The sequence below is a fragment of the Rhinopithecus roxellana genome, chromosome 12 (genome assembly GCF_007565055.1).
Source record: "Rhinopithecus roxellana isolate Shanxi Qingling chromosome 12, ASM756505v1, whole genome shotgun sequence".
Taxonomy (NCBI): Eukaryota; Metazoa; Chordata; class Mammalia; order Primates; family Cercopithecidae; genus Rhinopithecus; species Rhinopithecus roxellana.
This window is the reverse complement of record NC_044560.1, coordinates 9,740,256-9,764,717: the sequence shown is the minus strand read 5'-3', so window position 1 is coordinate 9,764,717 and position 24,462 is coordinate 9,740,256. Positions and strand designations below refer to the sequence as shown.

Sequence of the window (24,462 nt, the reverse complement as noted above, 5' to 3'; positions counted from 1 at the left end):
GATCCGCCCGCCTTGGACTCCCAAAGTGCTGGGATTACAGGCGTGAGCCACCGCGCCCAGCATCAGTGTGGTTTTAATTTGCATTTTTCTTATTGTGAGCAGTGTTGAATACCTTTTCATATGTTTTGTGGCCATTTGTAGTTTTTCTCTGAACTATTTTTATCTCTTTTGCTCATTTCTCTATTAGGGTGGTTGTTCTTTTTCTTTTCTACATGTAGAAACTCTTTATACACTAGGAATATTAACTCTTGGTCTGTGATATAAACTGTAAATTTTTTTCCAGGTTGTCTTTTGTCTTTTACTGTGCTTTATGATATTTTTGCCATATGAAAATTTTCAATGTTTAGATTTTGTCAAATTGACCAACTATTAAAAAATTATTGCATATTCATTTTCAATCATAGTTGGGAAACTTCCCTCATGTTTTTTCTAGAACTTCTATGGTTTCATCTTTTTTACATTTAAATCTCTGATCCGTAATCTGTCACAGGGGTAGAGAAAAAAAAGTAAATCTCTGATGTAGTTGGAGTTTATCCTGGCACATGTGTGAGGAGCTGATTCGAATATTATCTTTTCTTATTTTATTTTTCATTTTTTTGAGACAGAGTCTCAGGCTGGAGTGCAGTGGCATGATTTCTGCTCACTGCAACCTCCACCTCCTAGGTTCAAGTGATTCTCATGCCTCAGCCTCCTGAGTAGCTGGGATTACAGATGTGCACCACCACGCCCAGCTATTAAAAAAAAAAAAAAGTATAAAACTTATATTCCAAAAACAATGAAACAAATGTGAAAGCAATTAAGAAAACCAAAATAAATGGAAAGATATCTCATGTTCATATGACTTGGCAGAGTCGTATTGGTGAGAGGTCAGTACTCCTCAAATTGATCTACAGATTCAAGGCAGTCCCTATCAGAGTTCAGAGTTTCCGCTGGTTTCTTTGCAGAAATTGATGAGCTGATCCCAAAGTTCACAATGAAATTCAAGGGACTCAAAATAGCCAAAACAATCTTGAAAAGAACAAAGTTAGGGGAATCACACTTCCTGGTTGCAAAGCTTTGCTACAAAGCTACAGTAATCAAGACAGTGTGGTACTGGCATGAGAACAGACACACAGATCAATGGAATACAACTGAGCATCCAGAAATAAACACTCATATTTACAGTTATCAATTAATTTTTTTTTTTTTGAGACGGAGTGCAGTGGCGCAATCTTGGCTCACTGCAACCTCTGCCTCCCAGGTTCAAGCAATTCTCCTGTCTCAGCTTCCCAAATAGCTGGGACTACAGGCACATGCCACCACACCTGGCTAATTTTTGTATTTTTTAGCAGAGATGGGGTTTCACCATATTGGTCAGGCTGGTCTCGAACTCCTGACCTCAGGTGATCCACCTGCCTCAGCCTCCCAAAGTGCTGTGATTACAGGACTGAGCCACCACGTGCAACCTGTCAATTGATTTTGGATAAGGATGCCAAGATAATTCAGTGGCAAAAGGACAGTCTTGTCAATAAATGGTGCGGGGACAACTGGATATTCACATGCCAAAGAATAATGTTGGACCCTTACCTCACACCACATACAAAAATTAACTCAAAATGGATCAAAACCTAAATGTAAGAGCCAAAACTGTAAAACTCTTGGAAGAAAACGTAGGTATAAATCTTTGTTACCTTGGATTAGGCAGTGGTTTCTTAGGTATGGCACCAAAAGCACAAGTTACTTAAAAAAAAAAAAGAGGGATAAATTGGATGGTGCAGTGGCTCATGCCTATCATCCCAGCACTTTGGGAGGCCAAAGTGGGAGGATCGCTTGAACCCAGGAGTTCAAGACTAGCCTGGATAACGTGGGGGAAACCCTGCCTCTACAAAAAATTTTAAAAATATTAGCCAGAAGTGGTGGCTTGCACCTGTAGTCCCAACTACTCGAGAGACTGAGGACTGGGAGAGATGGAGGACTGGAAGGTCGAGGCTACAGTGAGCCAAGATCACGCTACTGCACTCCAGCTTGGTGATAGTGAGAACTGTATGGCATATGAATTATATGAATTATGTCTCAAGAAAACTGTTATAAAAATTATCATGCTGGGTGTGGTTGCTCATGCCTGTAATCCCAGGACTTTGAAAGGCTGAGGCAGAAAGACTGCTTGAGGCCAGGCACTCCAGACAAGCCTGGGCAACACAAGGAGATCCTGTCTCTACAATAAATTAAAAAATTAGCAGGGTATGGTGGCTCACACCTGTAGTCCCAGCTACTTGGGAGGCCGAAGTGGGAGGACTGCTTGAGCCCAGAAGGTCGAGGCCACAGTGAGCTGAGAAGGTGCCACTGTACTCCAGCCTGGGCAACAGAGTGAGACCGAGACCCTGTCTCTAAAAAAAAAAAAAACAACAAACAAAAATTATTGTGCGTGATTCCAGATGTCCAAATATATATAATGATTATTATACCCACTAACACCATGTGCTTACTACCCAGTCTAAGAAATGGAGCAGGGCCGGGTTCGGTGGATCACACCTGTAATCCCAACACTTTGGGAGGCCAAGACGGGCAGATCACCTGAGGTCAGGAATTTGAGATCAGCCTGGCCAACATGGTGAAGCCCTGTCTCTACTAAAAATACAAAAAATGAGCTGAGTGTGGTGACTCAAGCCTGTAGTCCCAGCTAGTCGGGTGCTGAGGCATAACAGTCGCTCAAACCCTGGAGGCAGAGGTTGTAGTGAGCTGAGATCTTGCCACTGCACTCCAGCCTGGGCGACAGAGTGAATCTGTCTCAAAAAAAAAAAAAAAAAAAAAAAATGGAGCAGGCTGGGCCATTGTGGCTGCTGGCAGGAGCCAGCCATAACCACCAGCCATAACCACCCTCTCCCTAAGCCCCAAGACTCCCTGGTACACAGTCTGTTTCCTCAAAGAGCAGGTACAGTTTGATTAGTAAAGAGGGATGTTTGAGGTTGGGCGCTGTGGCTCACACCTGTAATCCCAGCACTTTGGAAGGCTGAGGCGGTGTCCTGCCAGCTGTTCTTAAATGGGTGTCAGTGCATGAATTCAAACATCCTTCTTATTTATTTATTGTGAGACAGAGTCTCACTCTGTCGCCAGGCTGGAGTGCATTGGTGCGATCTTGGCTCACTGCAACCTTCACCTCCCGGGTTCAAGTAATTCTCCTACCTCAGCCTCCCAAACAACTGGGATTACAGGTGCCCACCACCACACCTGGCTAATTTTTTTGTATTTTTAATGGAGATGGGATTTCACCATGTTGGCTAGGCTGGTTTCAAACTCCTGACCTCAAATGATCCACCCGCCTCAGCCTTCCAAAGTGCTGGGATTACAGGTGTGAGCCACAGCGCCCAACCTCAAACATCCCTCTTTACTAATCAAACTGTACCTGCTCTTTGAGGAAACAGACTGTGTACCAGGAAGTCTTGGGGCTCAGGGAGAGGGTGGTTAGGGCTGGGGCTGGCAGTCGCCTGTGCTCAGGAGGGACCAGGGGGACCAGTCTAGCAGACTTGAGCAGGAGACCAAAAGAATCTGGAACCCTTGATCAAATCAAGGTGGGCCTTACTCTTAGGTCCAGTGTTTGTCACACCATAACACAGGGCTGTAGCAGTGGGAGAGTGAGGATTGTCAATTGGAGAGTTTGTGCCTGTTGTCCTCCTTAGAGATGTCACTTGTGCAGTTCTCTGAGATCCTTTAGAACTATGATGTTGGATGGGGGGCCTCTAAAAGGCCCCTGAATGAAACGTATACTGGGGGATAGTGACTGAGGGCTGGCTGTTGGAGGTGCTGATCAACTTTTCCCCTGCATTTTGCAGGGCTGGGGGGACACATTAGGTGCTTATTTAAATGCCAGGTGGAGAGGCAGCAGGGTGGTTGGATAGACGGAAGGATTGGTGGGTGTGAGAGAAGGTGGATGGATGGATAGAGGGAAGGATGGCTGGATGGATGGTGGGGATGAGAATGGATGGCTGATCAGGCCAATGAACAGACAACGTGTGGCTGCTGGCAGGACAGTGAGTGGAGAGGGTGGTTAGATGGAACGGGAGGTATCTTTCCTTACTCACTGCTTGTCATCCTTTGCTTTCAGCTTCAGGCAGCAGAGGTGGAGATCAGAGATCTGCAGTCCGAGTTTCAGCTGGAGAAGATCGATTACTTGGCCACCATCCGCCGGCAGGAGCGTGACTCCATGCTCTTGCAGCAACTCCTGGAGCAGGTGCAGCCCCTGATTCGCAGGGACTGTAACTACAGCAACCTGGAGAAGATTCGGCGTGAGTCCTGCTGGGATGAAGATAATGGCTTCTGGAAGATCCCACAGCCCATCATCACAAAAACCAGCCTCCCAGTAGGTCAGGAGCTTGGCTGGCCCTTGCCCTCCCTGCCTCCTCCACAGTTCACCATCCTGCAGACTGGCAGGGAGCGTGGGCCTCTCCTTGCAGGCTGTGGGTGTAGCAGACACATGGCCCTGGGTATCTGATGCGTCAGGACTCTGAGAAAGTGGTATGTTTTCACACTGTCTGCAGGCAGACAGATGTGGGTTGGAATTCTGGCAGCACCATTGCCTGTGTGCCCTTTTTGGGACTCAGTGTCCTCATGTGAAATGGGGATGAATAACAGCACCTTTCTTAAAGTTGCTGTAAGGCTTGAACTGTGTTAACAGGCCAGGTATGGTGGCTCAAGCCTGCAATCCCAGCACTTTGGGAGTCTGAGGCTGGCAGATCGCTTGAGTCCAGGAGTTCGAGATCAGCCTGGCCCACGTGGTGAAACCATCTCTAAAAAAAAAATACAAAAATTAGGCAGGCATGGCCGCGTGTACCTGCAGTCCCACCTACTTGGGGGGCTGAGGCAAGAGGATTGCTTGAGCCCGGGAAGTCAAGGCTGCATTGAGCCAAGATTGTGCCACTGCATTCCAGCCTGGGTGACAAAGTGAGACCCTGTCTCAAAACAACAAACCCCCTCCAAAAAAACCAGAAATGTGTTAATACGCATAAAACGCTTAGAGCAGTGCCTGGCACATAGTGAGTGCTTGCTACATGTTATCCTAATCAGCATTGTCACTGGTTCATCCTCACAACAGCCCTAAGAAGGACAGGTTTTCTACCCCTTTCACATAGGAGCACACAGTCTCAGAGGGTCCAGTCACAGTCACAGCAGTGAGTGGGAGGACCATGGATCGAAACCCACAGTTCAGAGTTTCAGGCCTGGTTCAGCTTCCGCTCTTGCTGCTGACCTCACGTGTGACCTTCCGAAGATCACTGTCCCTCTCTGGGCTTCTTTACAAAGAAGGGGTTGGATAAGATGACCTTGAAGGCCTCCTCACCTCTGATGAGTCTCAGAGTAAAGCCAGACATGCTGTGGCTCTTTCTCCAGCCATGGACCTGACTCTGCGCATTTGGGGAGCCCGCAGTGCCCCCCAGGAGTCCTCCCTCTTGCTCAGAGTGTTCATCCAGGTCCGACATCTCTAATATTTATAGATGGCATTGACACCATCCCTGCTGAGACCCCAGCCCGCTCCATTTCCCACATGCTCTCGGATGCAGCAGCCTTCCTGTCTGTCCCCACCCTTGCCTGCTGTCTTGCCTGGAAGCCCCTTGGCTGCTGTCTTGCCTGGAAGCAGATGAGGGTCTTCTCTGGTGTCTGAGCCCCTCCTGCTGTCTGTTTCTTAAAATTATCCCTTGGCTTGGGCTGGGAAGTGTCCTCCCCTGTTTAAGCCTGAGCCAGGCCTGACCCCCACCTCCACCTGTGCCCTCCTCTGGGCCTTGCACCAGGCAGCAGTGACTTCAGCTTTTGTTTTCTCATAGCAGTTTCAACTGGGCCACAGAACAAACCAGCCCGCAAAACCTCTGCAGCAGACAACGGCGAGCCAAACATGGTGAGGACTCCCTCCCGGTGAGGAGAAGGAGTGGGGTGTCGGGGGCTGGGGGGGCTTTGCCCCCAGTGCCGTGGGTCAGCGTTACTGCAGAGAGCTGGTCTTCTACTTTCCTCTGCCTAAGGATTAAAGAAGGGTCCAAAAGGGTCCTCAGAGGGTTCATGAAGCAGTAATTGGGATTCCTAAGTCACTTTATTTTCATCTCTTTTGTATTCTTTTTTTTTTTTTCTTTTTCTAAGCTCAGTGGCAAGACCTATCTCCTATATTTTGCAGTGCAACAGAAATGCGTGTTCTTAAAGCATGGGTGGTTTTTTTTTTTTTTTTTTTTTTTTGAGATGGAGTCTCACTCTGTCACCAGGCTGGAGTGCAGTGGTGCGATCTCGGCTCACTGCAACCTCTGCCTCCCAAGTTCAAGCGTTTCTCCTGCCTCAGCCTCAGCTGGGATGACAGGCATGTGCCGCCATGCCCAGCTAATTTTTGTATTTTTAGTAGAGACAGGGTTTCACCATGTTGGCCAGGATAGTCTCCATCTCTTGACCTCGTGATCCGCCCGCCCTCATGATCTGCCCGCCTCAGCCTCCCAGAGTTCTGGGATTACAGGTGTGAGCCACCATGCCTGGCCTCTTTTTTATTATTACTATTATTATTATTATTATTATTATTATTATTTTGAGACGGAGTCTCGCTCTGTCGCCCAGGCTGGAGTGCAGTGGTGCGATCTCGGCTCACTGCAAGCTCTGCCTCCCGGGTTCACACCATTCTCCTGCCTCAGCCTCCCAAGTAGCTGGGACTACAGGTGCCCGCCACCACGCCCAGCTAATTTTTTGTATTTTTAGTAGAGACGGGGTTTCACCGTGTTAGCCAGGATGGTCTCAATCTCTTGACCTCGTGATCCACCCGCCTTGGCCTCCCAAAGTGCTGGGATTATAGGCATGAACCACTGTGCCTGGCCAAGCAGGGTGTTTTCAACGAAACTCTTCAAGTTTGTTAACTTAGCTGGGAGCTACTGTCCCCAGCAGCCACCAGAGGCCCAGACAGAAGGGCACCAGCGGGGAGTCCACCGGTCCCTGGGGGTGGCCTGGTCAGCAGGCACAACTTCCATGACACAACTCCATGAACAATGATATGAAAGTTGTTATTATTTACAGATCCCCAGGCTAGGCAGGGCCACCAGAGAGGGACCCAAGCAGCTGGACCTCCTGTTGGTGTCCTTGTGTCTGGGCCTCTGGCGGCTGCTGGGGACAGTAACTACCAGCTAAGTTAATAGAGAAACTCAAAGAGTTGTGTTCAAAATAAGGGGTCAACAAACTTTTTCTGTAAAGGACCCGATCATAAATATCTTGGGCTTTGTGAACCATGTGGTCTCTGTCACAACCACTCAACTCTGCCACTGTAGCACAAAAACAGCCACAGGTAATACACAAATGAATGGTGTTCCAATAAAACTTTATTTACAAAAATAGTCTGCAGGCCAGATTCTGCCTTAAGCCATTACAAATATTTCAGAAAACCCACATCGAATATACCCTTACAGTTATGATAAGATCACTCCTAGGCTAATGAATTCCAACCAAACATCTCTGGCTGAGCAACTTAGGCTGCAAGGGGCCACTTGTGGTGGTCTAGAGCTTGATTGGCAGTTTCATAAAAAGGAAATTTGCTGCCAGGAAAAAAGACATTCTTAATCTGGGACCACAAAGAGGTTATGTCAGAATGCTTTCAGCTCCAAGTGATAGATACCAAAGCAAACAACCATAAGGCAGGGCCACCAGAGAGGGACCCAAGCAGCTGGACCTCCTGTTGGTGTCCTTGTGTCTGGGCCTCTGGCGGCTGCTGGGGACAGTAACTACCAGCTAAGTTAATAGAGAAACTCAAAGAGTTGTGTTCAAAATAAGGGGTCAACAAACTTTTTCTTTTTTAGTTCATGTAAGTGGACCAGTTTCAGGCATGGCTGGATCTAGGGGCTGAGACAGTCAGGGTCTGTGTCTGTCTTCACCTTTTTTTTTTTTTCTTTTGAGACAGAGTTTTGCTCTTGTTGCCCAGGCTGGAGTGCAGTGGTGTGATCTCAGCTCACTGCAACCTCTGCCTCCAAGTTCAAGCGATTCTCCTGCCTCAGCCTCCAGAGTAGTTGGGATTACAGGCATGCACCACAACATCCAGCTGATTTTTTTGTATTTTTAGTAGAGACAGGGTTTCTCCATGTTGGTCAGGCTGGTCTCGAACTCCCGACCTCAGGTGGTCTGCCTGCCTTGGCCTCCCAAAGTGTTGGGATTACAGGCGTGAGCCACCGCTCCTGGCCTATGTCTTCACCTCTTGTTCCTGCTTCCCTTGGTATGCTAGCTGCAGGCTTTCTCCACATGGCTGGAAGGATAGCTGCTGGCCATTGGTGATGCAAAAGGGAGAGAGGCCTGGTCTGTTAAAGCAACCGTCCCCTGTCTTTTTGGCACCAGGGACCAGTTTCGTAGAAGACAATTTTTCCACAGATCAGGACAGGGTGGGGGTTGGATAGTTTCGGGATGATTCAAGTGCATTACATTTAATGTGGACTTCATTTCTATTGGTATTACATTGTAATATATAATGAAATAATTATATAACTCACCATAATGTAGAATCAATGGGAGCCGTGAGCACGTTTTCCTGCAACTAGATGGTCCCATCTGGGGGTGATGGGAGACAGTGACGGGTCATCAGGTATTAGATTCTCATAAGGAGCGAGCAACCTGGATCCCTGACATGCGCAGTTCACAATAGGTTTGCACTCCTATGAGAATCTAATGCCACCGCTGATCTGACAGGAGGTGGAGCTCAGGCAATAATTCAAGTGATGGGGAGCAGCTGTAAATATAGATGACGCTTCACTTGCTCACCTGCCGCTCACTTCCTGCTGTGCAGCCCATGGACTGGTACCAGTCCATGGCCTGGGGGTTGGAGGCCCTTGTGTTAAAGCATCCTTAAACTACAGCTCGGGGAGAGATTCTGATTGGCTCTGCCTGGGTCATGGACCTACTCTTAGACCAATTACTGTGTTTAGGAAGATGTGGTTCTGTGATTGGTGCAGTCTGAGTCACATGTCCAGCTGTGTAGCAAAGGGTTGGGAGTCAGATGTAGTATAGGGCTCTATGAATGCTCACCCCACTGGGACCTTCAAGTGGGAAAAGGACAATTCCCTGAAAAGGGAGATTTAGACTGAAGAAAACAAGCCCATAATAGTGGTGAAAAATAATAGCTCTTGGTGATAAAAACGCTACGATTCCAGTTCTAATGGTCACAAATGTACCTGTGAGCTGAGGATAGCATCGCATTGCCTATTCTATGAACATGTGATAGATTTGGGGTTTGTGTATCACCCTGGCCCCTGTTGGAGCCGACAGGACACCCTGTTTTGAGCTTTGGAAGACAGAATAAGGCACGTCCCATCTCAAGGAAGGGGAGGCCAGGTGCAGGCGTGGCTGGAGACTCTGACTTCCTGGCCCCAAGCTGCCTGGGATGCCACCCACGAGTCCAGCGCCTACGGTGTAGGGTACACCAGAGTGCGCAGTGCCTGCTCCAGCCCTGTGATAACTTGGGGGAGGCTCGGGGTGGCCCCCACTGCCGCAGGATGCCAGAGGCTGTGGAGCCCTGTGCCAGGGGCACAAACAAGGGGGTGTGACCACGGGCATCTGCATCTCGGCAGGAGGAGGACCGCTATAGGCTCATGCTCAGCCGGAGCAACAGTGAAGACATCGCCAGCAACTACTTCCGGTCTAAGCGGGCCAGCCAGATCCTCAGCACCGATGCCAGGAAGAGCCTCAGTGAGTGTCCCTCCCCTGTTCCCACCCTCTCCACACAACTGGGAGAGGCATGAAGGGGATAGTTTTGAAGTCAGACAGACCTGGGTTCAAAAACTCCTTTCCCTCTCGGAGCCTCAGTTTCCTTAGCTACAAAATGTGGGGGGTAACACCAACTTCTCAGGATTAGGTGAGACGAGATGAGGAAACGGCCCAGCCCGGGGGCTGGTGCTCAATACAGTCTCCTCTTTGCTCCACCCTTGTCTCCCCTGGCCCCCGTAGGCACTCAGCACATGGCTCAGGGACCCGGCTGGGGATGCACGGGTTTAGGTCTCACTAGTTACGCACCAGCTTCCTGGCGAGTTACACGCCAGCATTGTGACTTCCTCCAAATGCGGATTGACTTCACTTGTCAAGGGCCACAAATGCGAAATACGCTTTTAAGAATTAAGCATCACTTCATTTATCTGCTTTTAAAACTGAAAGCAAAGCCCGCAGAGCTTCCAATAAAATAGCAATAAAAAGCAAATCTTGGCCAGGTGCGGTGGCTCACACCTGTAATCCCAGCACATTGGCAGGCTGAGGCGGGTAGATCACTTGAGGCCAGGAGTTCGAGACAAGCCTGGCCAACATGATGAAACCCCGTCTCTACTAAAAATACAAAAATTAGCTGGACGGTAGTGGCGTGTGCCTGTAATCCCAGCTACCTGGGAGACTGAGGCAGGAGAATCATTTGAGCTTGGGAGGTGGAGGTTGCGGTGATTCGAGATTGCACCACTGCATTCCGGTCTGGGCAACAGAGTGAAACCTTGTCTCAAAAAAAAAAAAAAATTAGCTGGGTGTGGTGATGCGTGCCTGTAATTCCCGCTACTCAGGAGGCTGAGGCATGAGAATTGCTTGAACCTGAGAGGCGGAGGTTGCAGTGAGCTGAGACCATGTGGGCTGAGACCGTGCCAGTGCACTCCACCCTGGGTGACAGAGTGAGACTTTGTCTTAAAAAAAAAAAAAAAAAAAAAAAAAGCAAATTTTAGTTCTATAAATTGAGGTTATTTAAGAGACAGAACGGGTAGAGCTGAGGACTAAGGTGGTGGGGGATGGGTGGGGAAATAGGATTCATTGTGTGCCTGGCATTGTGCCTGTGTTGCAGATGAGGAAACTAAGGCTCAGAGATGAAGCAGCTTGTCTAAGGTGATAGGAAGCAGTGGAGCTGGGCTTTGAACCCAGGCTTGACTGGCTTGAGATCCCAGGCTGCCTCAGTCTGAGGCTTTACAACCCCAACTCCCCAGCCCAGCCTCTTTAGATGCAGACATAGTTGCTGGGTCTGAGACCTCAGCCAAAGCAGCCTTGCAGAGCCTGGGGTCCCAGCTGCAGGGCCAGGGCCTCTGGCTGGGCAGGGGGTGGCGGGAGCGGGGTGGGCCAGACTCTCCATCCTACCCACTTAGGGCATTTTCTCTCCATCCCTGCTCTCTTGGCTTACCAGCACCTCTGCCCCTCTTCCCCACAGCACATCACAACTCGCCACCAGGCCTCAGCTGCCCACTCAGCAACAACCCTGCCATCCCACCCACCCAGGCCCCTGAAATGCCCCAGCCCCGGCCCTTCCGCCTCGAGTCCCTTGACATCCCTTTCACCAAGGCCAAGCGTAAGAAAAGTAAAAGCAACTTTGGCGGTGGGCCTCTGTGAGCACAGCTGCCTGCCGTTGTCTGCCTTATAGGCATCTAGAGACTGCCAGGCCCTCCCAGGGCAGTCCCAGCCAGGCCTCCTCCCACCTGCCACACAGCGCTGCGGGGCCTGAGGGCTCCCTCAGCCCTGGGAAGACACATTCCCTTCCCTGTTCCCCAGAGAGTCCACCTCTGCCCTGGGCAGGAGCCCCTTGGAGGCTGAACAGTCCACCTTAGAGAGGCCTGCTCCAGCTGTTCACACCACATCAGTGTTTCTGTCTGCTCACCTGCCACGGAGCCCACACCCATGCCCACCAGTGTTGGTCTTTGCTTCAAAGCCTCAGACCTGCTTCATGGCCTTCACCAGCCCTGATGGAGTGGGCAGCAGCTGCCACGTGGAGGAAGCTCAGTATCAGCTGAGAAGGAACTGTGCCTCTGTCTGACTGGCCCCACTTCCTGAGAACTGCCCTGCCCTGTGGGGTGGAACAGGGGTCCCACAGCAAGTCTTCCTGCACTGCCCACCCCCGGCTGGTCTGTGGCCCAGGGAAGGCCACTCCACATTAAGCTGCCCAATAAACTGCTTTTAAGATAAGCTCCCCTTCTCTGGCCCTCTGACCGTGTCACTTGGGGCCCCTCCCTGCCATTGTGGCCTGGCTGTCCCAGGGAAGCTCTTTCTGGAAGAAGGGTTCTTTTGCATGGGACCTCCAGGGTTTCTGCAGCTCCCTACAATCGTGAGTACATTCTCCTGGGAAGAACGTCTGAATTTTCATTAGATTCTCGAAGGACCTGTGACCCAAGAAAGCAGACCCCTTGCTGTGGAAAATAGGGCCATGTCTCACTGAGGCCAGAAAAGGGCCCAGCTTTTGACAGTCCTGGGGGCTATGCTGGGACTGGGTTCCCTGATACAGCCAGAAATGAATCCAGGCCAACCTATTTGTGCCCACATAGGGGGGTACCTCCCCTTGCCCATTCTATCCCAGGCCTCTCCTGTGGGGGGCCCCACAATCTAAGGGAAAAGGCTTGGCCTTTGGCACAGTCCTGGAACCCATTTCACTCTGAGCTTCATCTGTGAAATGGGGATAACGCCCACCTCACAGGGTTCATGTGAAGATTAAATGAGATAGTATGTAAAGCTCCTGGGGCATTAGCAGGTGCTCTGTTAATCCTCTGCCTCCCTATTTTGTATCAATTTCCACGGCAGGCCCCACAAGACACATGCCTGGGCTCACACTCTGGAGAAGCTCACACTCTTTTTTTTTTTTTTTTTTTTTTGAGACGGAGTCTCGCTCTGTCGCCCGGGCTGGAGTGCAGTGGCCGGATCTCAGCTCACTGCAAGCTCCGCCTCCCAGGTTGACACCATTCTCCTGCCTCAGCCTCCCGAGTAGCTGGGACTACAGGCGCCCGCCACCTCGCCCGGCTAGTTTTTTGTATTTTTTAGTAGAGACGGGGTTTCACAGTGTTAGCCAGGATGGTCTCGATCTCCTGACCTCGTGATCCGCCCGTCTCGGCCTCCCAAAGTGCTGGGATTACAGGCTTGAGCCACCGCGCCTGGCCAAAGCTCACACTCTTGAGAAGCTGGGGTGGAGGTGCTTAGACAGCTACAGAGATGTCCAGCCAGTGGCAGGCGGCAGTACGTCCTGAGTTAGAACAGGTGACATCAGGTCTTTTTAAAATTATTTTTATTTTCTTTTTTTGAGATGGAGTCTCGCTCTGTCACCCAGGCTGGAGTGCCGTGGCACCATCTCAGCTCACTGAAACCTCCACCTCCCGGGTTCAAGCGATTCTCCTGCCTCAGCCTCATGAGTAGCTGGGATTGCAGGCGCCCGTCACCACACCCAGCTAATTTCTTTTGTATTTTTAGTAGAGACGGGGTTTCACCACGTTGGCCAGGTTGGTCACGAACTCCTGACCTCGTGATCTGCCCGCCTCAGCCTGCCAAAGTGCTGGGATTACAGTTGTGAGCCACCGCACCTGGTCGAGATCAGGTCTTTATGGGGAACAAAGGGTGCCTTTCTGAAGGAAACAGTGCTGTGTGGGGCTCCCAGAAAGATGGAGAAGATCCCGGGAGGTTTAAGATGGGGGTGTAAGGAGGGCGCTCCTGGCGGAGAGTGCTGCAAAGCAAAAGGCAGGAGGTGTGGAACTCAGGGTGTTAAAGGCTGGGCCATTCCTGTTGCATGGACGCCCTGAGCAAGGACTGAGGGGGATGAGGCTGTTGAGATGAGTGTAGGTGGAGACCTGAGAGCAAAGAGCCTTGGGGTGTCCCTGTGCTGTGGCCGACTCCTAAACAACAGTTTAACACCGTTGGCTCTGAATTAGAGGTGTGCGGATGTGGTACTGTGTGTCGAGGGTGGAAGGGCAGGAGTTAGGGTGCAGGAGCCAGGAGCTCTGCAGAGGCTTAACTTGGGGCGGAGCCAGGGGGAATGGAGAGCAAGCAGAGTCCGTTAAGAAGATGCATGGAGGGAGGTTTTGATTTTTGCCCCATTTTTGGGTTGGTGGACAAGTGTCCGAAAGGAACTGCTACCTTCTGTCTCTACAGTTGCCGTCACGATTGGCCTCAGGATTGTGGTTGGGACGCAGAGGACAGTGGAAGTCTTGCTGCTTGTGGTAGTTTTTACTTAGACCCCTGGTGGACAAATGCAGGTCTGAGGTGAACCGGGTGGCCTATGTATTAACCTAGAAGAGGTGGGAGTCACATTATTGAATGGATGTTCAGTCTAGCCCGGCGCTAAGTGCTTCAAAACCTGCCATGTTCCTCCCAAGAGCCCAGAGATGAGTTAATTAAATGGCTGTTCCTAAGGCACAGAGATAAGCAGCGAAGCTGGACCTCGTTCTTAGCCCTATTTACAGCCAGGGAAACTGTACTGGAGAGAAGTGCAATGCCCGGGTAACGGCTAGTGAGAGATGCAGCTTGGAAACAGAACCATCGCTAGGCCAGTTCACTGCCCATCCACGGTCTCCAGCGTGGGCCACCAAGCTGGGCAGGACAGGCCCGTCCATGCCATGGCCCCTGGAGCCGTGAGCCCCAGGAAGTTGGCTCCAAGTGCCCTGGCCCTGATTTTACTCTTTCAACCCCTCTTCCCTAGAGATGGTGGAGGTGGGGCTTAGTTCCTGATCCCGAGCCTTCCCAGGCCCAGTGAAGACCCCGCCAGCGAGAAGGTGACCCCACAACCTGTCCGGGACGAGACGGTCAAGCCCAGGCAGAAACCCGCAAGCTCCAGCGGGCAGCGGGCTCCAGACTAGGGGGCGGGAGGCCGGCCTGGGCGGAGCAAAGGGCGCTTGGCCTCGTTGATTGGCCGCGGCTGCAGAGCTGTCTCTCTAGGATTGAACCTTTTCTTTAGGGAGGCGGGGCCTTGATACACTCTCACCAATAGGGTTCAAGGAACCCGCCTCCCATCAGGACACTTCCGGTTGTGCTCTGCGCTCCTTAGCGCCAAAGCTACGGCTCTGGCGCCTACCCCCGGCGTATGCCGATCACTTCCGGGTGATACTCCACGGCCACGAGCCGCGATTGGGCTACCGTAGACGGGGTACTTCCGGTGTCCAGGTGCGGGGTGTTTTGGTAGGAGGAGGAAGATGGATCCCAGCACCGCGGCCCGGGCTTGGGCCCTCTTTTGGTTGCTGCTGCCCTTGCTTGGTGCGGTTTGCGCCAGCGGACCCCGCACCTTAGTGCTGCTGGACAACCTCAACGTGCGGGAGACTCATTCGCTTTTCTTCCGGAGCCTGAAGGGTGAGAGCGGGGTCTGAGGGAGGAGCGTGTGGGGGTCTGGGGTTGTTACGGCATCGAGGGCATTGACCACTCTCCTCCCCACTGCCTTTCCTGGAGCGGGCTGCCCGGGTCTGGCCTGCCGCTTGGGGTGCGGGTCCGCGAATTCTGCAGCAGGGGTTTCCCTTCGCGTCCCGTCTTCCTCAACTACCTGTTTTTTCTTGTCCAGACCGGGGCTTTGAGCTCACATTCAAGACCGCTGATGACCCCAGCTTGTCTCTCATAAAGTATGGAGAATTCCTCTATGACAATCTCATCATTTTCTCCCCCTCGGTAGAAGGTAAGGGTTCCGCGTCGCCCCAGCACTGGGATTCGAGACCCGGGACTGATGGATTGCTTTCTTCTGGTTCTTGGGCATGTCCTGGGTGATAGGATGGGCGCTGCTACCACGGAGATGAGAAAAATGCTCATTTCTGACCTGACCCTAGGAGGGGAGGTCTTTCTGAAAGACACAGCTAAGGATTATGGAGTCAAGTGTTGCTGCAGACCATGGAACCCAGGACCCTGCTGCTCTACTGAGAAGAGAGTTTTCTCTGTAAAGAGCCTGACAGAAAGATGGAAATCTCCTGGGTTGGGTTTGCCTGGGTGGAAAGAGGAAATGGCCTGTTATTAATATGGATTGCTATAAAGAGGCATTGTGCATTGTGGCAGTTGATCTTAAGAATTCAGATAGATTCATAGCCTTGGGCTGAAAAAAGAGCCTTAGCAATTATCTACCAGTCTACCCCTCCTCCCATTTGAGGCTGGATAGATACGTCCAGCAGCCTCGCAGAGGGCTAGTCGTTTAACAGAATGAATATCTTGGCTAGATTATCCAATTTATACTTGAGTATTCCTGTTTTACGAGGCAATCCACTCCACCACTGAACAATTCTGTTAAGAAGTTCTTATATTAAGCAAATATTGTCTCCTGCTTTATTTTGTTCTTAAGCTCCCCAGCACCTTAGAGAATAGATCTAATGCTTATCTCGCTTGGAGGCATAGCCTCCACATAGTCATAGCTTATTCAGTTGTTTCTCCTCCAGGCTGAACATCCCCAGCTCCTTGGCTGTTTCTCTTTTGCCATACTTTTTTGGTGAGCATGTTAGTCATTCTCTTATTTGCTTCAGTTTATCTTTTTCTCAGAAGACTCAAGTTATCCCTAAGTAAGACAGGACTACCTTCCTCCCTTCAGTTGATGAAGCTTAGAAAGTTCTTCATTGGTGCCTTTTTTTTTTTTTTTTTTTTTTTTTTTTGAGACAGAGTCTTGCTCTGTCCCCCAGGCTGAGTGCAGTGGTGCGATCACGGCACACTGCAGCCTCTACCTCCCAGGCTCAAGGGATCCTCCCTCAGACTCTCGAATAACTGGGACGTGGCTTGTTTATTCTCTGTAGTTCACATGAGATTCCGTTCCACCAAATCCCTCAAGTATTTTTCCTAGGCTTCTGTTACTTACCAACTCCCTTGCAACATGTGCTTTTGGAATTGGCTTTTTGAAGGCGAGATTAGTTAGGCGGATGTCACCCCCCATTGGTATAAGTTGAAATCTTCAGATGACTGGGCAGGTGAATGGAGGCTTCAGTGTAGTAATGGGTGGTTTGCCAAGTTTTTACTGTGTATGAAACTTTGAAATAGGTACCATACGGTGGACTGGGGGAGATCTTAAGGATAGGGAGTCTGCCCTAGAGGAGTTCTTTCAGTCTGTTTTTGAGGAAATAAAAGTAAAGACCTGAAATGAGTTACCAAACCCTGTGTCGGGATGTAAGATGAAATGGAAGCACTGTCAGCTTGTATCGGTTGGAAGGAAAGAGGCAGTGAATGAGACTGGTCGGGAGTGGGCTGAGAGAGGATACTGTTGGTGGGAGAAACGGCAGAGAGTGTAAAACAGTGTTTCCCCAACTTCAGTCATTTGCACACATCCTTCATGGTTTTTACCATATTACATATCTCCTGTGCTAATAACTACCTAGTATTTTTCTTCAAATTGACCTGTTAAAAATTTAAAAAAAAAAGACTAGGTACAATAGATTATCTCTGTAATCCCATCACTTTGGGAGGCCGAGGCAGAAGGATCGCTTGAGTCCAGGAGTTTGAGACCAGCCTGGGCAACATAGTGAGACCTCATCTCTACAAAAAATGAACAAAATTAGCTGGGCGTGGGGCACATGCCTGTAGTCCCAGCTACTGGGGAAACTGAAGTGGGAGGATTGCTGACCCTCGGTGGTCAGGGCTGCAGTGAGCTGAGATCATGTCAGCTGCACTCCAGCATAAGCGACAGAGCAAGACTCTGTCTCAAAAAAGAAAAAAAAAAAAAAAAAACTAAAATAACATTTTAAAAGGGAACCAATAGTGAGCCCAGAATCACCACTGAAAATGGAAATCCAGTGTCGTCACTTGATGTACGTAGAAGGTAACTATAAATAGAATAAAAACAACATCCATAAGTTCTAGCCAGATACTGCTGCCTGCTGAAGGCTTTGAACCTGGGGTTCCCTCTTGAAAAGAGATTAGCAAGCATTAGAAGTTCTAACAACTAGTATCAAACTAAGACATTCTCTTTGACGGAGAAAGCTTGAAAAGGAAGGGGAGTAACTTTCTGTCTCTGAGATTCAAGGTTATTTAAAGCCCGGTTCCCGCATTCCTGTTGCCGCCTTTTCTGCCTCTGGTGGAGTGGGTCCCACACTTTGGAAGGTGCTGCTGCAGGAAATCCTCAGGCGTTCCTTGGGAGGAGGCTGCAGGGTAGGGTTCAGGATGTAGGGGTTTGGTGTCTGCTCCCAGGGCCCTGTCCTGGTCCTATGACCACTGTCACTGTCATTCTCTCAGGTTTGTGAGTTCTGGCCTGGCTTCCCTCTCCATGTTCCAGTGGCTTCTTTGCCCTCTCTGACATCGGAAGGCTCCCAGGTCACTGGCAGTCATGGCTACAAGGGAAGAAATTTTCAGCACATCCTCTATACCCGGGAAAAGCTGGATCCCTGTTATAGATGGGGAAATGGGTTCAGAAGGGTGAAGGAATTTGCCTAGTTTTAACCCCAGGTGGTCTCAATTTCAAAGCCCGTGTTCTCTCTACCTTACAAGAGTTCCTCAACAGGTGCACTCTTGACATTTCAGACTGGATAATTTTTTACAGTGAGGCTGTCCTGTGTACTGTAGGGTGTTTAACAGCACCCTGGGCCTCTGCCCATTAATGCCGGTAGCCACTTCCCTGTTATGTGACAGCGAAGAAATATCTCCAGACATTGCTCTGAGGGGCAAAATTGCCCAAGACTGCAAACCACTGCACTGTGCCAATAGGCTGCTTTAGGAATGTCTAAGACTGCCTGGCCTCTCCGAAGGAGAGTGGATAGATGGCTTTTTGAATGTAGCATGAGCGGCAGAGGTAGAGAGTACAGGAGCTTCTGTGTATGCCTGAAGGTCAGGTAAGGCACTTTTATTTTCTGCTGAAGATTACCCCTCAGGACACAGGACTCTTCTATTCAGATCTTTACAAAGTTATTTCCACCTGCTACTGAGGGTCTAGTGGACACACTTCTCTGTCCAGTCTCAGAAATTGGCACATCCAAGGCCGGGCGCGGTGGCTCAAGCCTTTAATCCCAGCACTTTGGGAGGCCGAGACGGGCGGATCACGAGGTCAGGAGATCGAGACCATCCTGGCTAACATGGTGAAACCCTGTCTCTACTAAAAAATACAAAAAACTAGCCGGGCGACGAGGCGGGCGCCTGTAGTCCCAGCTACTCGGGAGGCTGAGGCAGGAGAATGGCGTAAACCCGGGAGGCGGAGCTTGCAGTGAGCTGAGATCCGGCCACTGCACTCCAGCCACCCAGGCAGAGCAAGACTCCGTCTCAAAAAAAAAAAAAAAAAGAAATTGGCACATCCATCCTTCCGGTTGCTCAGCCAGACTCCTTGGAGCGTTTCTGAGGCCCCTGTCGAAGCATCAGCAGGCCCTACGGCTGTGCCCTCAGAAGGCGTGGAAGCCTGCTGCGCCTCCCTCTGTTGCTGCTGCACGGTCAGCTCAGCACTCTTCACCGCCTAGATTTTCACAGTGGCCTTCTAACCCATCACCACGGCCACTCTCACCCTCATACCCTAGTCTCTACCCTGCTGCCAGGATCGTCCTTCAAAAATAGGAAGGAGATCCTGCTAGGCTCCTGCTCAGAATCCTCCAGCAGCTCCCCAAGACAGGGCCCTCGTGTGGGGTGCAGAGCCCTGCGCAGCCCAGGCCCTCACTTCACCCGGCCTTACCTCCTGCTGCTCACTCCTTTCTTTCCAGCTAAGCCACACTGGGCCCCTTGCTGGTGACTGTGCCCACCCGCCTTGGGGACTTTGCACCTGGTGTTCACTATGCTGGGAATCCTCTGACCCCCCAGACTGCCTGGCTCACGCTTACATCTTCTCAGATGCCACTTGTAGGTCTTCCCTAAACAGCCTTGGCACAAGAGCTCCCCTCCCACACTGTCCACTTTGTTTTTCTTCTCGGCTCACAGAATTACTCATTTAATGAATAAAGGGATTACTGAGCACTTCCTTCATTACCTTAGGTTGAACATCAGAGTACACTTTGGGGAGACTCTGGAGCCTCAAATAGCCCCACCCAGTGCTAGTTTTAGATGTTTATGGCAGTAGTCACATGACCCAATTAATTGACCAAAAAAGGATAGGATCTCACAGTTACAAATGTTGGAAATTAATGAGCCCTTTTGGTGATCACTTTTTAAAAAGCAGTGTACTGGGTGGCTCTGTTGTGGATGTCATGGATAGAATCTGTAGGATTAATAAGGAAAAATGGATTAATGCCAGACCAGGGAGTACTGGTGTCAAGTGACGGCATCACCAGCGATGCAGAAGTGCTCTTCCTCAAACCATTTAGACGGAGTGGAGTTGACAGGCTCTGGAAACTGACTCCAGTGATCAGCGTCACTAGTGTGAAAGGTGCAGGTGATGAGATGAAATATGGGCAGTACAGCATTTCCAAATGCATATTTCCTATGTGACTTGAAATACATACAGCTTACTTGACCAGTGCAATTAGTGGATGTTTGACTGTTTCCTCCAAACCTCCAGAAGTTTCTAAGTCCGAGCCATAATTTTGAGTCTTCACGCTGGAAGGATGGGGCCTTTCCCGTTCTGGGATGTGGTGCTCGTAACCTCTCCCTCATTGTGGCCCCTAGAGGGTGCTGCTCTGTGAGTGATCCTGGCTGCTCTGCCCTTCATATCCCCTCCCTGCCAGTGTCAAGAGGAGCAGGGAGAGGAGACCTCTGGGTCACTGTGTCTGGTGCCTGCTTTCAGATTTTGGAGGCAACATCAATGTGGAGACCATCAGTGCCTTTATTGACGGTGGAGGCAGTGTGCTGGTAGCTGCCAGCTCAGACATTGGTGAGTCCGACCTGGGAGGTTCTGGTGCTTTCCACTTCTCCAGGGAGTTGGAGAGCATTACAAACAGAAGCTGCCAAATTAGCATTCACTGGGTGGGGCTTAGCTGGGGAGTCAGTGAGGGAACTGTTTTATCAGTTCAGATTGTGACTCCTGGAGGCAGAACACCACGCTGCTGTCCAGCGGTCCATTCGGGGCTGAGCCCAGCCGGATGAAGCTGCAGGGCACTGGGGCTGACTGGCAGAGAGGGAGTCACAAAGAAGCCAGGACACTTGGCCCAAGGTCCCCCTGTAAGGGCTCAGCCAGGTGTCTCTTGGGTCTCTGCAGGTGACCCTCTTCGAGAGCTGGGCAGTGAGTGTGGGATCGAGTTTGATGAGGAGAAAACGGCTGTCATTGACCATCACAACTATGACATCTCAGACCTTGGCCAGGTAATCAGGCCTCTCACCCTCCAGGTTTCAGGGACATACGGCAAACCTCTGCGTAGCCAAAAACCAAGAGGGCGTGAGGAGGTTCTCCCCGGCTTCAGGAACCTTTTCCTGACCACCCACCTTTCCATCTGCTCTTTGCAGCATACGCTAATCGTGGCTGACACTGAGAACCTGCTGAAGGCCCCAACCATCGTTGGGAAATCATCTCTAAATCCCATCCTCTTTCGAGGTGTTGGGTGAGTGAGCAGGAAGAGACCAGCAGAAACCTAGGGGAATAAGGGGGTCACTTAATTTTTTTGGGAAATCAAGCCAAAATTGTGATTCTTTGGGGGTATATAGATGGGATTGATTTATTATATTAAGTCAAGGCCAAGTACAGTGGCTCACACCTGTAATCCCAGCACTTTGGGAAGGCCTAGGCAGGAGGATCACTTGAGGCCAGGAGTTTGAGACCAGCCTGGGCAACATAGTGAGAGCTCCTCTCTTAACACACACAAAAAAATAGTTGGCTGGGCGCGGTGGCTCATGCCTGTAATCCCAGCACTTTGGGAGGCTTAGGCTCAGATCCCCTGAGTTCAGGAGTTCGAGACTAGCCTGGCTAACATGGCAAAACCCTGTCTCTACTAAAAATACGAAAATTAGCTGGGCATGGTGGTGTGTGCCTGTAATCCCAGCTACTTGGGAGGCTGATGCAAGGGAATGTCTTGGACCCGGGAGGCGGAGGTTGCAGTGAGCCAAGATCGTGCCACTGCACTCCAGCCTGGGTGACAGAGTGAGATCTGTCTTCAAAACAAAACAAAAAGTCAAACTCCATTGTTATAGCAAGACAACAGCTAAGTGGTTGACAATTAAGAAAAAAGGATTCATTCCTGGGAAGAACTGGCTCTCGGGGATCCCATGTCCTTGGACTCAGTTCCTGGGGCCAGTGTTGGGTTGCTCTCGTCCTCCTGCAGGATGGTGGCTGATCCTGATAACCCTTTGGTGTTGGACATCCTGACGGGCTCTTCCACCTCTTACTCCTTCTTCCCAGATAAGCCTATCACTCAGGTAAGGGCTTCACAACCTTGAGCCTTCGAAATAAGAATGCAGCAGAACAGCATATTTGGCTGAGGTGGAGGAAGTGACGAGTTGGTGGGGTGGGGCATGGGCAGAAGCGGTGTGGTCTCAGGCTTCCCCTTCAGGGTCGTTTTGGTCTGGCCTGCTGTCCTCTTGCTCGGGAGGCGCGGCCACTTTTCCCTTACTTGGAACTGCTTGGGTCACAGCCTTGTTTTGTTCCCAGTATCCACATGCGGTGGGGAAGAACACCCTCCTCATTGCTGGGCTCCAGGCCAGGAACAATGCCCGTGTCATCTTCAGCGGCTCCCTTGACTTCTTCAGCGACTCCTTCTTCAACTCAGCAGTGCAGAAGGCAGCACCTGGCTCCCAGAGGTAGCTGCCAGGAGGCTTAGGGGCCGGGGATCCAGGTGGTGCAGTCTGTGTATATGGGGAGGACTCAGAAGGGGAAGGAGGAGGCTTTTAGCTCAAAGTGTCAGAGGCTGAGTGTTTCAGATGCTGTCAGATTATTTCAGGGCTTTATTGGTATATTGCTGGGATTGGCACTTCCAATTCTTTAAGGTAGTAGTGACATCTAGAGATCCCTAACCTCCCCGTTCCTTTTAGAAAATTGTGTATTTGTTGTGCAAATGACACCCAGAGCAGTAACACCCAACCACCCATATCTTTTCGTTTTTTCCTGTGTTCCCTTTAACCATGGGTCCCTACAGGCAGAACTTTGCGAGGGCATTGTCGTGGTGGACATGAGTGGTCCTGCCCATCAGGCACCACTGGAAAGAAGGTGGCTCTGGTGCCCAAGCTTCTCCTGTTTCCCTCCTGCAGGTATTCCCAGACAGGCAACTATGAGCTAGCTGTGGCCCTCTCCCGCTGGGTGTTCAAGGAGGAGGGTGTTCTCCGTGTGGGGCCTGTGTCCCATCACCGGGTGGGCGAGACAGCCCCACCCAATGCCTACACTGTCACTGACCTAGTGGTAAGAGATGCTTGGGGTGGGAGGGCCCCAAGGGTTTGCCAAGCTGACTGGGCTCAGCTCAGAAGCACTTATTGAACACTTCTGTGCTGGCCTAAAGGGCATACATAAAGATGAAGAAGTTAATCCTTACACCCGAGCATGCCAGGTTCGATGCAGAGCCTGGCATGAAAACTGATGTCCTAATAGGAGCCCTTCTTTTGAAGAGGTATGTGTATTTGCTAAGGGTGGCAGCAGTGGGAGGGGCTTCACTGATTAACTCTGCCCAGGAAGTTGGACTTAATAAGAGAAACGACATTTCGGTTAGGTCATTAGGATGAATTTGTTAGGTGAGAGAGCGAATATGGAAGCATGAATGCTTGAAAGTGCCTGGCACATTCCGGGTCAGCAGGGTGGTCTAGGTCCAGACTTTGATGGGCCATGAATACCGTGTGAAGGCATTTGAGCCTTCAGAGAAGAGGCAGAGATGCTGTGTTGGGGGATTAACCTTGCTGAGGAGAGAGATTGGTTACTGATCAGGGCCAGGTGGCGGGGCATCTGCAGGTCTTCTGAACTCCTGGGCGTTCCTGCCATGTTCGTCGGGTGGGAATTAAGTGCAGCTCTGCCTGCAGGTGGTGGCACACCTCCAGTCACGGCCAGCCGTGGCTAACCTGGCCTTTTATCTCAGGAGTACAGCATCGTGATCCAGCAGCTCTCAAATGGGAAATGGGTCCCCTTTGATGGCGATGACATTCAGCTGGAGTTTGTCCGCATCGATCCTTTTGTGAGGACCTTCCTGAAGAAGAAAGGTGAGTGTAGTTCCTGCACAAGGATACTGCCGGAAACGGCCCCAGGCCTCACTTGCTCCCGAGGCCCAACCAGGAAACGCTCTGGGAAACCCCTCCCGGTTCTTCACGTTGTTTCTTCCGCAGGTGGCCAATACAGCGTTCAGTCTCCCGGTTATTCATGTTGGTTCTTCCGCAGGTGGCAAATACAGCGTTCAGTTCAAGTTGCCCGATGTGTATGGTGTATTCCAGTTTAAAGTGGATTACAACCGGCTAGGCTACACACACCTGTACTCTTCCACTCAGGTAAGCATAGGTGACAGCCCGTTTTCAGCTAGCATGTGCCCTGCCTGGGCTCTGCAGTGGCCAGGTGTTGCTACCTCTGTCCTGCAGGTATCCGTGCGGCCACTCCAGCACACACAGTATGAGCGCTTCATCCCCTCGGCCTACCCCTACTACACCAGTGCCTTCTCCATGATGCTGGGGCTCTTCATCTTCAGCATCGTCTTCTTGCACATGAAGGAGAAGGAGAAGTCTGACTGAGTGGCCAGAGCCCTGGGACTCTGCACAGCGTGGAGACGGGGTGGGGCGGGGGTTATTAGGATTGGTGGTTTTATTTTGCTTTGTTTAAAGCCATGGGAGAATGGCACAACTTTACCTCTGCGGGAGATGTAACACTGAGAGCCAAGGGGTGGGAGTTGGGATAATTTTTATGTAAGTTTTTCCACTTCGAATTGCTAATTGGCATTTTTCATATGTGCAGTCACTCTCATTTCTAAAATAAAGAGCGACGTCGCCCTCAAATTTCACCTTGCCTCTGTCCTGCTTTGCTAACGGCTGTGGGTG

The 24,462-nt window shown here is 50.7% G+C and overlaps 2 protein-coding genes across 4 annotated transcripts in view; both read left to right on the top strand.

Moving 5' to 3' along the window:
- KIF17 (kinesin family member 17) overlaps positions 1–11,883 on the top strand; it is a 54,729-nt gene extending 42,846 nt beyond the window's left edge. For 2 of the 3 annotated variants that reach the window (XM_030913775.1, XM_030913777.1), the window contains exons 12-15: positions 4,082–4,340; positions 5,793–5,863; positions 9,537–9,654; positions 11,135–11,883. In XM_030913775.1, coding sequence (XP_030769635.1) covers positions 4,082–4,340; positions 5,793–5,863; positions 9,537–9,654; positions 11,135–11,313 — 627 coding nt within the window. In that variant the 3' untranslated portion in view covers positions 11,314–11,883. The remainder of the gene's footprint in view (positions 1–4,081; positions 4,341–5,792; positions 5,864–9,536; positions 9,655–11,134) is intronic. The other variant, XM_030913776.1, reaches the window with a different exon arrangement.
- Positions 11,884–14,671: 2,788 nt separating this feature from the next.
- On the top strand, positions 14,672–24,423 carry DDOST (dolichyl-diphosphooligosaccharide--protein glycosyltransferase non-catalytic subunit). The gene is made up of 11 exons (XM_010364329.2): positions 14,672–15,018; positions 15,224–15,334; positions 20,318–20,404; positions 20,729–20,832; positions 20,974–21,068; positions 21,786–21,879; positions 22,112–22,260; positions 22,708–22,855; positions 23,520–23,640; positions 23,816–23,922; positions 24,010–24,423. The coding sequence occupies exons 1-11, from the start codon at positions 14,865–14,867 to the stop codon at positions 24,157–24,159; spliced, it is 1,320 nt and encodes a 439-aa protein (XP_010362631.1). The 5' UTR covers positions 14,672–14,864; the 3' UTR covers positions 24,160–24,423.
- Positions 24,424–24,462: the final 39 nt, after the last annotated feature.